The following is a 15,296-nucleotide window of genomic DNA, read 5'->3' as shown; positions in this document are numbered from 1 at the left end:
TAAAAAAAAAAAAAAACATTTTTACTTTTTTATCTTCATTTTTCTGCTATATTTGCCTTTGAGGACAGAGCCGGAAAATTGAATGCAACTTGGCATGTTTTTACTCCTTTTCCACAGTGGCACAGTGATCACTAGAAATATTGGACTAAGCTGAATTGGGATGGCGGGGTTTATGTCCTGTGCCAGTGTTTACACTCTGTACCATTTAATATAATCAAGCACTCCAATAAAATGAAATGAAATTCAAGCATTTTGTTTTGGAGAAAAATGATATAGAGTGTTTGGATGAAGTTCTGGAGCTTTTTGATTACTAACTAATCACAACATTTTGAATCTTTTGAAAGCTTTCCCACTCAAAACTCATGTAAGCATACAGTATTTCAGTTAATTGTTCAAGGGCCAAATGGTGCCATATTCAGTGGTCACTTATAGATTTTAATATTGTTTCTGTAATACATTCTAATATATCATAAAATTCAACATATCTGAGTTTATCAGTGACACAGTCCAGCATTAATTTCTATTGTTGTCTCCTGAAACTCTTAACAGATGAAGACAAAAGGCTTTCATATCTCAGACCTTATCAGAATGAATTAGAACATGAAAATGGCACGGCCTGCGCTCTCTGACTTTTCTGGCCACTGTGATCTGTAAAAAATGGATTAGCTTCATTTGTAAGGCAATTTCCTCTGAACGAGGGACAAGAAATGAAATACACCACCGTCACGCACACATGCACCCTCAATCTTTAAAAAAATAAAAGGACTGTCTGAATTACTGGATTATTTTTAGATGAAGCATGAATTTCCACGGCAGACAGCTTCTAATCAATTGTAATTAGGTCTGCTGCTGCTTTTTTGGAAAGTATTGGCTCTAAGACGTGTCAGACAACAAAGCAGTACAATATTGAACTTGGCAGTGAATCCATTATCAACATGTGCTGGGCTGGAAATGTGACAAAACTGAAATCTGATTAGATACAAATGAAGACTGGTCTAAGCACATGCTGCACCATTGTGTAAATTGTCAGTGATCAGAATACTTGCTGCTACATTTGCCTACAAAAAGCTCCAACACAGTAATCCAATTTTACTGCCATTTGATCACAGATGTTTAAAAGTATGAAAAGCTATCTTTGTTACAGTGGCATTTCAAGTAATTACATGTCTGAATACCATTTAGCCATTTTCAAATTAACTCCATTTAACACATGAAAAGTGGACTTGCTTAGCACTTTACCATCAGCACCTTTAAAACAATTATAAGCCTTCCCATCAGATACTGTAGGTGTACAGCAGGGACTGACTCATCCACTGAAAAGCCTCCGCTGAGGAGGTTTGTATCATTTCATTTAGCAGGACCCAATGTGTCCATAAATCAGATTTCAGTGCTGTTAACTGTTCGCCATGTGAGCAATTTATCTTCCGAGTCCTATGGGAAATACCTGACGGACTACTTTTAAAAAGTCATTATTTTCACTGTACGACATAATATATTTCATAAAAGTTATAATTAAAAACTACTGGACTTTGAACCTAAACTGCTCTGTGGTCACCACCATCAGTCACTCCTGGGCAAAGGTGACACAAAACAAGCGCTGACTGCCAGCAACAGGTGTGGAATATGTCATTGTTGTTTCCATGGCAACCCACTCCATAGTGTTCATCCTCCTCCATTGTGAGATGGCGTGACAGCATCGCTCTTTTCCGTGTCCCCCGTGCACATCGGTGCACACAGAGAGGTATGGGTTTCATATTGTCGCCAATATCTCCGGAGACACTCACGCTGTCTCTCAAGGGCATCCTTTAAACAACTGTCCTTTTTATGCTTCTTTATCCCCCCCACCCCACCCCCTTTCACAACTGAACACCATCAATCTAGCCATTTACTTTAACTTTATTTCTCACTCCATTAGTTTCTAGGACACAGAGCGGCACAGGCAGAGAAAAGGGAGGGGGAGGGAGAGCTAGAGAGAGTGAAAAAAAATGAAAAGAAAGTTTGGCTCCTCAGAGAGATAAAATGTAATTTCACAGTCAACTTGCTGTGATATATTATTTCACAACAATGGGGTGTAGGCTGATATGAGCCCTGCTTGGCACCTGTACAGAGCAGTTAGAACATCAGCGATGGCTCTCTGGAGAGGCTGGTCGTGTGTGTGTGTGTGTGTGTGCATGTGTTATCAGAAATACACCTGAATGGAGGTACCAGGAGGGTCCAGCCCAGTGGATCAGCATTAGCACAGTCGACTGTAAAATATGAGCAGTCATCGATACATGGTGGAAAAAAATCCAGTTTTGTTTAGAGTTATTTAATATGAAGTAATATTTCCAGTCTGTGATTTCATGCCTTTGTGTATTGGGCTTCAGCGGGAGTAAGCAATGTAACAGCAGGTGTGTATAAAGCCAGCCCAAGGAAAAAAAAAAAAAAAGACAAAACCTAATACACTTCAATTCTTCAATGTGTTTGCAGTGAGACAGTTCAGCCAAATGAAAGAGTCTAAACATCACTTATTCTAGTAGCTGCACTCCGTCATTTCTCCTGCTTCACCATTACACACACCGTTATCCAAGAACATGGAAAGGCATTGATAGATGCCTCGTGCTTCATTAGCTGCAGTCTCTCAGCCTGGGAAACACTTACACAATATCAAACACCTTCTGCCAGAAACTCAATGAGGCAAAAAGCCTAACCTATGCACCATGTACAGCAGATGGGATGGGACGGTCTAATTTCAATTCAAAAACAATATTAGCTGATGTCCATTCAGTAGGGCTTCAAGACAAATTAAATTAAATAAACTTTCAGTCAATGCATTTGTGATATCAAGTGCAACTTAATCTGCACACCAAAAGAAGTATTTATTGGTGTCTCGTCTCTTTCTCACAATTTGCTGTTCTTCTGAAATTGGGACACCAGTCCCAGCACCTGCTCTGACGCCACGATGACCTTACTCTGCAGGTACAGAGCGCTGTTTTTAGACGTCTCGCTCAAGAAGTATCGATAGTTCACCATGATGCCGCAGGAGTTCGCCACACCCCTGGGGCTGGTGTCGGCGTGCCAGTTGAGCCGCCACATGGTGGCGCCGTTTTGCAGGATGGAAGTTGGCCACTGGGTTGAGAGCGTAGCCTCGCCTTTTCTCCCCGATAGAGGTACCAGGCGCAGAGACGCATCAGGACGGGTTCCAGGACGCGAGACAGCCTCTCGGAGCGCAGCCACTCGCTAGTGCCAATCAGCTTGCGGAGGGCGTCTACAGCCAGGGTCCCAGAGGGTGAGTCTGTGGCCTGCTCCACCTCCCTCCACTCCTGCTCAGAGAGGAGGTCAGAGCCCCGGCCTTCTTTTCTGTACTGGCTGAGGAGGCCCTGGAGCCAGGAAGAGAAGCCTGGGATGGGTGACAGGCTGGAGAACTGGGCCATGTGAGGGAACTCGCTCTGAAGACATGAGGAGAGAGGGAGAGAGGTAGATGTAACTTTTTAATTCAGTTAGGCCCTCAAATCCCTTGTATTCCTCAAACTATTTCTGGCTTTTCTCTTCTTTCTCTTCTCTTTTCTTCTGCTTTTCTTATATTTTCCCCAAAATGTCTTTAAAGACCAGAGGTATATAAGGGTGTGTTACTTTTTGGGCTCATTTTATATCACCTGCACAATAAATTAACACTGAAATATGGATGAAAAAGTTTGCTTCTGCCACAGTAACACAACAATACAGCATCACTGTGTCAGGTACACTACAAGGTTTTCATGACAATCAAGTTTGAAAATGAAGTCTGAAGCAACTGAAGATGAGGATTATATTTATTTTGAAGCAAACTGTCAGTCAGATATTTCAGAAACAGAGCTGGAGCATGAGTAGGACAATGGAAGGTCAGAGGTCGTGAGTAGTCAGAGTAGATACAGTAGCCTCTGTGTAACATAGTCCAATGTGCAGGAACATAATATACAGGACAAAAGGCTACACTGAAATAAATCAATGATTGTTTGCATCTATAAAGGATCAGAAAAAGGTAGAAAAGCTTTTTGGAGGGTTTATTGTTAATTCTGTGAAAATTTTGGAAGCAACGTCATTTTAATTTCTAGCTCAGTCTGCATTAAACATGGAACAAGTCTTCAAAAAACCCAAGTTATGCAGGAATATTTTCAGGTTTAATACATTTCTTAATATAACTCCCTGTTTTGAAACACAAAAAGTTGCAGAATCATTTACATGCATGCAGAGTCAGTTCAGTGCAGAATTGCCTCGACCTGCCTTTAACCAGCTTGAAGAGAAGAAAACAAAACAAAAAAAGTACAACTAGGAAAAGGATGGGAATGAGAAAACAAAGTAAACGTATAAAGAAAACAGATGAGAGGCAGCAGAGATTTGATCTCCACTGAAAGGCAGAGGGCACCACTTTTTGCATCAGTGTAAATAAGGGAGATGAACGCTCAACCTCTGCATCAAAACACAAAACATCATTTTTCTTGTTTGTGCTCAGGCTGCTGCTCAGGCCTTTAGTTCCTCAGACAGAGACAGCATTACAAATCACTTCCATTGCTTCATGATCCTGCCCTACTGATGGAGATGGATGATCCCCTCTCTCCTTCCCTCCCTCTTATTCTATCCTCCTCCTCCTCCCTTGCACCCTTACCTTTAATATCCATGCTCTTCTCTCACTCTCCTCTCCCCCGTGTCTCTGTCTCGTCTAGACAACCCCCCCACCACACACACACACACACACACACACACACTGCACCCACCCACCCATCTCATGAGTTCTCTTCCACCCCACTACCCTCTCCTTTCGGCCCCCCACCCCGCCCATCTTCATCCTCTGGCATCTGGGTTGGTAAGTGACGGAGCGATGTGGCAGGCAGAGGAGTGAAAGGCTGCAGATGAAAGTGGAAGTGTCAGACAACCCCTGGAGGGACACATTGCTGTCTGTCTGCCTCACTCTGCAACATTGTTTTCCTTTCTTCCTCCTTGATTTCACCCTCCCTTCACTTCAAAATCCAGCTCTCTCACTTTCCACATCCTGCTGGCTCTCCCGTCAAGTTCCTCCTCACTCTGCTGTATCGCGATCTCGCCTTTGTCACTCCAACCTCTACTTTTAACTACTGGGTGCTCGCAAGTGTCGAGAAAGTGGGCAGGACTGAGAGAGAAAAGGTGGTGATGAAAAAGAGGATAGAGACAATGGGAAAGGTGAGAAGGGAGCAGGGTGGAAAAGATGAAGGAAGAAGGAGGAGAAGAAGGGGAAAAAGGAAGGAGCAGTGCCAAAACTACACTCCAGGGTCCAATCAACAAAGACAAGCAAGACCTCCTCCCCTCACCTTAAATCACAACTGTGACCTTTTCTTTTCCACTCTATCATCTATCCATCATCATAGTGGTCCCTCTGTGGCTGCGCTACTCCTCTCTTCACCTTTACATAAGGTAAAACCCTGTCAGAAAGCCAGGGCCTGTGCAGAAGTCTGTGTTGTGGCTCTGTGTAGCCTCAGTGGCAGAGAACTGCACTTACACTGCCTGTGTCAGGGGTTCAACTCCCACTGTGGTCATTAAAAATGTATGCACTTGTGGGTGCTTTGGAGAAAAATGTACAGTCCACGCACACGCACACACACACACACAATCACACACACACATACACAAAATATTAAGGCATTACAACTTTTCTATCTATTGCCCACCTGAAAACTTTAAACTCTTCTTCTCAACCTCACTGATTTGTAGTTAGTGCTCTGTACGTTTGTAGGGCAGTGTCGAAAATTTTAAAAGTAGAACACGTCTTTTTTTTTCCAGGGGAAGATGTTGACATGCAAAGTTAGTAGACCTCTTGATGAAGACAATATTCCGCATCAGTAAGGCTTTTACAACACAGTGCAATAACCTACTTTCCAACCTCTGACACAAACAGCACTAATGCTGAAGCAGAAAGCACAAAACAATATCTGCTGAGCTCACTGAACCGTATGCTGCCATTAATAAAAATGCCAATAACTAAAAAGCAGCAAACAAAACAGTCCCGGAAGCAGCTTAAAGCTCTGAAATCTGATTTTTATGAGGATACACTATGAAGAGCTGCTTCCCATCTGTTGGGTAGAGTGGCTTTTGATGTTCCATTCAATGTTCCAATCATTTAACAAGTGCTAGCTGGAGTGGCCTGACAAGAAGGGCTCTTGCGCTTATTGAGAGGGATGGATGAGATTTTATTACTGCCTTTCTGACTACAGCTCTGTTTATGTGTGTATACATTCATGTGTGTATGAGCAAGTGGTTAAACAAGTGGGAGATTTATGATTCAGCGCCGCGATATATAAATAAAAACTTCTGAAGAGGCGATCAAACACAGATCTTGCCTGTCACAGCTATATTTCTCACTGGAATAACGCTGAGCCAGCTGTGCCACACCTGAAGGCTGCCGTATGGCCTTTTAATTGAATTCAGCATGTGAGTCATGCAGTCCTTCCTTATGGTGATACCACACCATAAGGAAGGAAGTGAGAAGCTCTGCAGGATTTAACAGCTATCAGTGCATGTGTCATGTGCACTGTCTTGATAGGATGTGATTATCTAGCTATAATGGGACAGGATGGTTTAAAAGCTTCACAGATAAAACTGGGTACTTTATGGTTATTGTATTTAGATAGCTGATGTTTACATAACCTCACTTCCTCTCTCACCTTAAGCGCTACCTCAGTTTTGCAGCCAAGAACAGAATGGATTGAAATGATTCTTTTCTTTCTTTTTTTTACAATGGCTTCAGCACTATTTTCACAGTGTTTTAATTAGCAAAACACATGATGTTATGCCCTAATCCAAACAATTAGTCATTACTGCATTTTAAATAAAATGGTTAATTTTAATTTAAGATTATTTAAATAGCAGTGACAAAAAATGCGCTTTATGCACAATTTATTATGTTAATCTAAAAAGAAATGCTTGAAAAAGCATGTTACATTGATTCAGGGATTTGTACATTCAGTTATGAGCATTAAATCTTGTTTTAATTTGATGTGGCCGTGTTCTGAGGACTGAGAAAGTGATTTAGTATTTTTCAGGCTGGCATTTTGTCAAAGTGAGAATTTAGGTCAGTTTGGATCTTTGCACTTTGTACATGTGGAAACTGAGCCAAAGAAGTCATAAAACACTGTAATTGCAATTGTTCAACACGAGTACATGTGTAGATCTCTCCAGTTCTTGCAATGAGTGTTAATTCATTAAAATAAAGAGAAATCATTTTTTTCTGAATGCAGCTGTTAAAAGACAAGAAATGAAAGAAAGCCACAACTACAACCCACCCGCACCCACCTGCAGTTCTCGCACCACCCTCTTGATGAGGTAGTTGCCCAGCTCCACCCCTTGTAGGCCAGCCTGTGTGGAGGAAATGGAGTAGAAGATGGCTGCGTTTATCTTATTCACATCTTCCTCAGAGTCGAGAGTGGCAAACTCACGGACGATACTCTGAGAGGAAAAAAAAAACATATTTTGTGGAGTCACAAAGACAAATTCTGCATTACTCATTCAGATACAAGTCTGTCCTCAGTTTCCCTATAGGGACAGCTGCAGTCAAGACAGGAGTATCTTCTAAATATTTCAGAGGTGCACTATATGACACAATGAAATATTCTCAGATTTTAGTATTGTCAAAACCTCCCATTTCCCCCCCATTGTAAACAACAAGACAAGGACGTCAACACTGTAATAGACGCTCCCAGAGGGATAAGCAGTTTAAAGGTCTTGGCACTGTTTTTCACAAATCAATAATCAATGTCAGCTAAGAGGAGGGACAAAGTAGCGAATCCCAGACATTTAATCCTCCAAGGTGCAGTTAAGTGAGACAAACAATTACAGCAGCCTGCAGCTGCACAATAGTTTCGAACCTGAATGTTATCAGAAATGTCCTCAGTGAGGGCCACGTGCAGTACAACCAGGGGTTCTCCTGGCATAGCGGCATGGGTGAAGGCATAACAACGGCGGTATGGCCCCACTCTGCGCTTCAGGTCAGTCCAGTTCCTTACAGGGTGCACCGCCTCATACCTGACAAAGAGCTGATAGTTAGTCTTTCAGTTTTTTTTAGTTGACTGTTCATTAAGCTCCTCCTTCCTTAGTTACTGTTGCTAGGCCTGTCAAGCTTTCTGTTCCCATGCGTATGGCAGTTTACAATGATATCAGCAGACTGTGGTAGACAAAAGCAGGGTTTTGATTTACAGTTCATTTTGCTGACTGAAAAAACATTTCATTAGCTGTAGCTAGCTTTCTTATTCAGCTAACATTAGCTCCTGAAGTTGCTTTAAATGCCATCTGGGGATGACTTTTTAATGTTTCTGGCTGACAAAGAAAATGGGTCTTAAACATGCTCTTCATGGCTGTATACATGACATCATGCTGAGAAGTTTGTAACTAAAGCTATAGGTCCTACACAAAAGGTCAGCATCCTGGCCTTGATCCACGAATAAGAAGTATTGCAGTGTAGAGCTACTTAGCTCTAGTGGTAAGAGCTGGATCGTACATATTTAAATCTAACATAATGCTGTTTGGATACTTAGCGAACATACTTTGACAAGCAAGACAGAGATTAGATTTATGCTTATGAATTTTAAACAGTGTGTTTCACTTTCAACCATCCCAGGTGTTCAGCAAACTACACTTGGAGAGCAAGCTTGGCTGGGGGTTGTTGGAAGTGAAAACTTCCCCAAAAAACGACAGAGTTGCTAAGATAAGCCTACACTTTGATATAAGAGCATCCAGGACCAGCTCTGTTTTTGTAACCTAACCTGTAAACCCACAAAATGTAGTTAGCCAATGAAATTCCCCCTCACTAATGTGGGCAACGAGCTAATTGGACATGCTAACATTTGCAGCTTAATCCATTCCTCACACTTTTGGTCTTTTACTTCTGGAAAGGTGAAATAAGAACTTGAGATGCTAGGGGAAAAGGAGGACTTAAGCAAATAGTCATGATTTCATACTGTATAATTTCTCTGTATGAACAGAGATTAAAATTAAATGAAAGAGGGAGAGTAAGAAAGAAGGGAAAGACTGTGTGGGGGGTGCATGAATGCTCTTACTGGCTGATTTTTTGCAGGATCTCGCAGGGGGACTGCCATGTGATTCTCTCCAATCGGAGCAGACCTACAGAGAACCACTCAGACAGCAAGCTCTTCAGTGTGCCATTCAGGTCCTAGGAGAGAAAAAAGGTGAGATTTTGGAATTAATGTCCACATCCAACTGATAATAAAAAAATCACCACATTTGTCCCTGTCGAGAACAGATCAGCAGCCAGGTGCTGAGGAGAATGAAAGCACAGTCCTGCATTTATATTTTATGATGTTTAGGACCCATACCATATATTGTATAAATAAAGCACTGGTATACAGGTAAATCTCATATACACATGATGAATATGAAGGTCATCCATGATATTAAGTTTTCTGGGCTCTGTGGGGAATGTCCTTTTACTGTAGATACAGGAGAAACACCATAAACATATTCTCTAGAAATTGCTGCTTTTTTTTAGGACTATTAAAAGAACTGGATAAACACAGCCTTCAAACCTCCTGACCTCTTTTACTGAGAAAACTCACAAGCTCTATCTTATTGACTGACAGCAAGGTTGCTTAAATTTGTTTGTATGCTATGCACAATTCCATACCCATATCTTACACACTTTGCAGGGTGTACGGTCCCCTGGGTGTCTGTATGCTGTTTGAATGTTTTCACATTATGAGTAGTGATTTGTTTGAGCTTGCAAGGCACTTCAATAAACAACTTGCCATTTCAAAGCAGGCCTGTCCTCCTGCAAAGGTCAGACTTCATTTAAAGCAAATCTCTTGCAAACACACAAACAAGTGCACACAGCGCGCGCCCGTAAACACATTCAAACTCATAAATACAGCTTATATTGGCTGTTCCATAGGATGACTTCACTTCAGGCTTACTTTAATGCCTGCATGTCGGTCATAATAATAGCTAATACAAACAAGCTCAAACACAGTCATGGCATAAAAGCCACTGGGTAAGATTCTCTGCGAGTGACTATCAAAACCAAAACTAACAAAATTTGAAATTCTGGCCCACATACATGCATCAGACCCCGCATTATTCAGCTTTATGGTTGAGAGGTTTCCGGCTGGAAAATTCTGTTGAGTGAGGAGCAAATCAAATGTAACCCTCGGAAGAAATAAATAAAATAAGAAGTTCAGCAAAACTTCCATCACTGCTTAGGAGATGTGTGTGCGTGTGTATATGCGTATTTGTGTTCCTAAAACTTCACAAGCCGCCAGAAGTTAAATAATCTATGATGGCCGATAATCCCAGCCTGACATTTCTATGGAAAAGGCAGCACATCACCAGCCCGCGAGAGCACAGTTGCTGCCTTAGGTGGCCAATTCTCATCCACACAAAAAGAAGGCTGAACTGAGATGGATCCTCTATTGACACAGCAGAAGATGAAGCCTTTTGAAATGGAAGAGCCTAGCATTTGAAGCCTGAGGTTGGGAGAGAGACGGAGGAAAGGAAGGAAGCGGAATGAAGACAACCCTGCACTCCATTAGAAAGAAAACGGGGCAACACTTTTTGACACCAAAAGCGATAGAGACTGCAGTGCCTGGAAAGAACGGTCCGTCTATCCAAGGCCAAATGACCAGTGACTGCCAAAGCGTTTACAGGTCAAGCTCAGAGAGTGCCAATACCTTTACTCCAGTAGGCTGCACGCCACTTGTCAGCCTGGCAGTCTGTCTGTGGGGAAAAAATAGCCTCCCTGATACTTTGTGTGATCCCAAAGAGCCAACTAAAATGGCATCACTGACTTGTCTTTACATCTTTCATCTGCTCAGCTTGTGGACAGGTGAATGAGAATGAAAGGCCTGGAGGTACAGGGAGTGAGGAGGAACATCAAAAATCAATTACCCAACGACGAGAGACTAATCTAGCACAGAATTAAAAGTGACACGCTTGCAAAAACCACAATAATTGCAGCCTTGCAAATTCCAGACTTTAATAATATTAGAAGTATTTTTTCCCCATCTATGATTCAGTGCAGTTTGAATATCTACACTTTTTTGGATTCAGTTTTTTCTCTCTCTCCTGGTATGCACATACCATCAATACAAGTACTAAAAGCTTCATATTTACCATGACCTTTTCTCATTTTTAGCTCAATCAATTCAAGCAATAACAAGCAATGATTGCTGTGCACCACCAAAACCAAGGTGGTCAAGTGAGTCCCCTGTAGGTAGCTGAGACCTTTTTAAGTTACAAAAGCTCTCAGTGGGCCTGGGTTATTGAGATTAAAAGCATCAGAACCACCTCTCAGCAGGAATCAAATAGATATTGAGCAGGAGAGGAGAGGTCCTCTGGCGATAGCACAGTCAAGGTGTCTAAAAATCATATTGGCCAACAGCTCTTGGCTTTCAACCTTATTCCAAAGTGAAACAAAACATAAAATCTGATCACAAAGATTATAGAAAACCTTTTTCACACCATCAATCAGTGCAGGGCAGTTTTAGTTTGACCATCTCAGCTTTTGCACACATATCAGTTTTGTTATCTTGATTAAAGAATCTCACCATGACAGGCTTACAAATCAGCAGTGTTCATTTCATCTCCAAGAAAAGTGGACACGACACAGGAAATATGTGAGAAGCCCACGTGAAACAAATGTTGTTATTTTCAAACACAAAACTAAAGAATCTTTCTTGATGTTGAATTTCTCCAGTTGGTTTAGAAAATGTCTACATTTGCTATTCACTGTAGAGGCTTTCTGCCTCTAGTTTCAATAAAAGAGCTGTTGGAGGCATTTGACACAAACAGCAATTCACCAGCACAAATGCTTATATAAAGCCACTGGTCAATACATAAATGGAGGTTCATGTCAGCTCAGTGTGATTGAACTCAGTTTGAAGTTAAGGATACAGCAGTAAGTAAGATGCCTATTCAGGTGCAGGGACGCCTGCATACGTACATTCTGACTGCTTTACTCTATGCGTGAAAAAAGATAATTAGCATCTCTATAGTGTACAAGGCAACTACCTCACACTACTGGCACTCATGAATACAAACTTCAAAAGTTATGTAGCCTTCATCAAACTTAATAAAGAAACAGAATATATCCTGTTTTATCTTGTGGACAACTAAACACTGCACCGATAAGTATATTTGTTTCTATTTTGCTCTATTGGAGGCAAGTTCTGATTCCACCAATAAAACTAAAGAGAGTGGAAGAGTGGAAACAATGAGTCGATTAATAGATGAATCAATTGATAGAAAAATAATCACAACTATTTTGTAAAGAGATTCATTGCTGAAGTCATTTTTCAGACACAAATGCCAAACATTCTCTGGTTTCTGGTTCTAAATTGTCAGGATTGGTGCTTTTTTTTCTAGTAACCTGAATCTTGAGGTTTTGCAATTTGATATTGTAACCTTGGACTTTAAGAAATTGCTATGGGCATTTCCCCCCCTAATTTCTGACAATTTATACACCTAACAATTAAGTGACCAAAAAAAGTTGCCAAGGAAATAATTGGCAAATTAACCAATGATGAAACTACTTGTTACTGCAGTCTAAAATAAAACATTGGGTATCACACGTATAAGTTGTTCTTCTGTAATTCTGCAGGTGGAAAGAAATAAACTCCTATAGATAAAGTTAAAAAAGGACTTATCAGAACATGTATCTATACAGTGCTTTAGTTTAGGTGATGCACCAAGGAAGTAGATGTATATGCAACCTTTGTTGAACTTTAATTATCAGCTGCAATCTTCTGTATGTTATTAAAATAGTTTGCCTGTCAAATTACCCCATCTTTGCACTAAATGAGTGAGCATGTATTAATATTAAAACATCTATAGTATATTTCTTGTATGCTTGCTACAGAAACTTAGTGTTAGTTGGGAGTGTTCATTTGAATTCTTGGACAAATTGAGTTTAGAGATTTAACATGACAGCAAACTTGCCACCTGAAAAAAAAATGTGTGCATGGAAACTGTTTAATTTCAGTAATTACATCTCACTGAACATGGACGCCTGAACAATGAGGTAAATGAGACTGGAGAGGTGGCTTTTCTGAAAAATAAGTTGACAAAAATGTCTTTCCTTTCAATTTTATTTTCACTTCATCTTCAATAGATTTGTTTCATTACATGGCTTATTTATATTCGACTCTTTCACCTTGTTGCAGCAGACTGAAACATTGTCACTGGGTCTATTTTAACACAAGAGCTTTTCAGTGACAGTAGAAGGCAGCTCTGATCAGTACTGTAAGTTGATCTGTTCAGCCAAGACCTGCAGAAATATGAAGGAAGCCCTGAAAAGGAGCTTGATGGGGTCACATGCCAAACAAGCTCTATCAAACCTATTCACAAAAACCTGTGAAACTATGGGGAAATAAAAAAAAAAAGAATTTACTTCCTCCAGTTTGATGCAAAGGGTAACTGGAACAAAGGTCATTGCCACTCAAGCTGTGATGAAATGTGAACCATGTGATACGGGGGGCACAGCAAGGGCTGCAGTTGATGCCTCTGAGGGGGTTAGCTGTATGAGCAGCTGTACTCAGCCTACTGTTAATGCTGATATGATATACCACACACTGTCTCTCTAGATCAATGAACATTCAGGCCCAGCTACTCAGGCAACAGCGCCAAACGCCCAAACTCGCACTACGTGACTCATGTGAGCACCCGTAGAAAATGTAAACAAATGCATTACCTTGATGTGCGGGCTCTCGCTAGCTTTGGATGAGATTATTTCAAGCACATCGGCTCGGAGATCCACCAGAAATTTAACTCCACCCTCGACCCTGCTAATATGATTAAGCAGCTGTTTATAACGTGGAGTCAGATTGTACCGAAGCCTGTCTTCAACTTGCAAAATGGTTGCCAAGTCCCGTAACTGAGTGTCTAGCAGCTTTACAGCTAGCTCTGAAACGCTTTTGTGGTCTACTCCGAAGTCTTGCGATAGCTTTGTCAGGAAACTGAGTCTGTCTTCCTTGTCGAGACTTTTGTAGAAGTGCATGAAGTCCAAGCTGTTTGATTCTGGGGGTGGTGGGGATTTGTCTCTCGTTTCGTACGTGGGTAAAGGTGCAACGACCCTCGCCAGTATCTCCTCCATGCCCGTGACACCAACACGAATCGGGGAAGAGTACCAGCGGCAACCACTGAAGTCCGACACCTGCAGAGCCGCTTTGAGGACAGCCCGGTGACGCCAGCACCTCACACTGCTTCTAAAGGCCCAGATTACAGGGTGGGATATCATCGCCGGGGGAAGCTCAGCTGTCTGTTTGGAACCCGCGACCAGTGAACACACAGGAAGGAACTGTTTCCGGGTCTCTTAAAGAGACAGTACAGCTGCCATGGCAACTAGTCAGAGGACGAGATTGATCCGTGACAGGACCATTCTTAGTATGAAAACAAAATTGGGAATTAAATCTTGATGGTATTTAAAGCTTATGTATAAACATCGTGATACTTGAGGTAAAATTAATCACAATAAACAAAAAAGAATTGTGTTACAGTGGCACTTATCACTGTCATTAAAGCCCCTTTGCAGTACTGTTCATTGAGCAGACAAATCCCCAAACTGTGTGCTGAGGGATTACATATATTAGTGCATATCTGACCATAAATGTAACAATTCACATATGTAAAATGAGACCACATTGTACATTAGCTATCACCCAAGGGACACATGTGGTCAACATAATTTCCTTTATTAGATTAAAAATGATTAAAAGAATTAAAATATAGTTTTCATCTACAAATTCATAAGTAATATGAATGTATTTCATATTTCTCATGAATGCAAGGTTTGTTTGCAATTTTGTCACCATGATACAAAAAACTAAAGATCTGTGTAAAACTTGAGATTTAACAATACAAAAAAGTCAGTCAAGAGAAGATTGTTTTTTTTAATACTCTGTAGATGAAAAATGTGAAGTCAGTTTGGCACATTTAATGATTATTTCATAAAAGAATGACAAGAAAACACATTTAAAAAACTAATTAATACATAAAAATGTATTTTTTAATGACATGTACCTCTCTCCAGTATTTAAGCTGATAAATCAAGGGGTTATCTTAGAACCATCATGGCGTATGTGTTAGGTGTATCACAAAAGACATGTGCACTGGAGTGGATGCTGTCAGGTCAAATCATCACCCTGTACAGTTACACAGGATCAGGATTATCTTGTAGTGTCTTCCATGTATTTAACTATCTCCAGATTTTTTTGTCCTTGAAAGAACTGACAAATAACAACACCTATACTGTGCTATAAACTACTTTGAAAGATGATACATCTCATTGTACATTCTTTATTGATTTT

General features: G+C 40.9%; 1 protein-coding gene across 1 annotated transcript; it reads right to left on the bottom strand.

Annotated features, from left to right (window-relative positions):
- Window positions 1-1,878: 1,878 nt before the first annotated feature.
- On the bottom strand, window positions 1,879-14,698 carry mlycd (malonyl-CoA decarboxylase). The gene is given in 7 exon segments (XM_018703614.2): window positions 1,879-3,093; window positions 3,095-3,142; window positions 3,144-3,428; window positions 7,282-7,434; window positions 7,854-8,010; window positions 9,042-9,154; window positions 13,682-14,698. Coding segments are annotated over 7 exon segments (1,515 nt in total). The 5' UTR covers window positions 14,228-14,698; the 3' UTR covers window positions 1,879-2,880.
- Between the last annotated feature and the right edge of the window lie 598 nt (window positions 14,699-15,296).

The sequence above is a fragment of the Lates calcarifer genome, linkage group LG10, assembly GCF_001640805.2.
Source record: "Lates calcarifer isolate ASB-BC8 linkage group LG10, TLL_Latcal_v3, whole genome shotgun sequence".
NCBI classification, from domain to species: Eukaryota; Metazoa; Chordata; class Actinopteri; family Centropomidae; genus Lates; species Lates calcarifer.
This window is presented reverse-complemented; position numbering and strand designations above follow the sequence as displayed.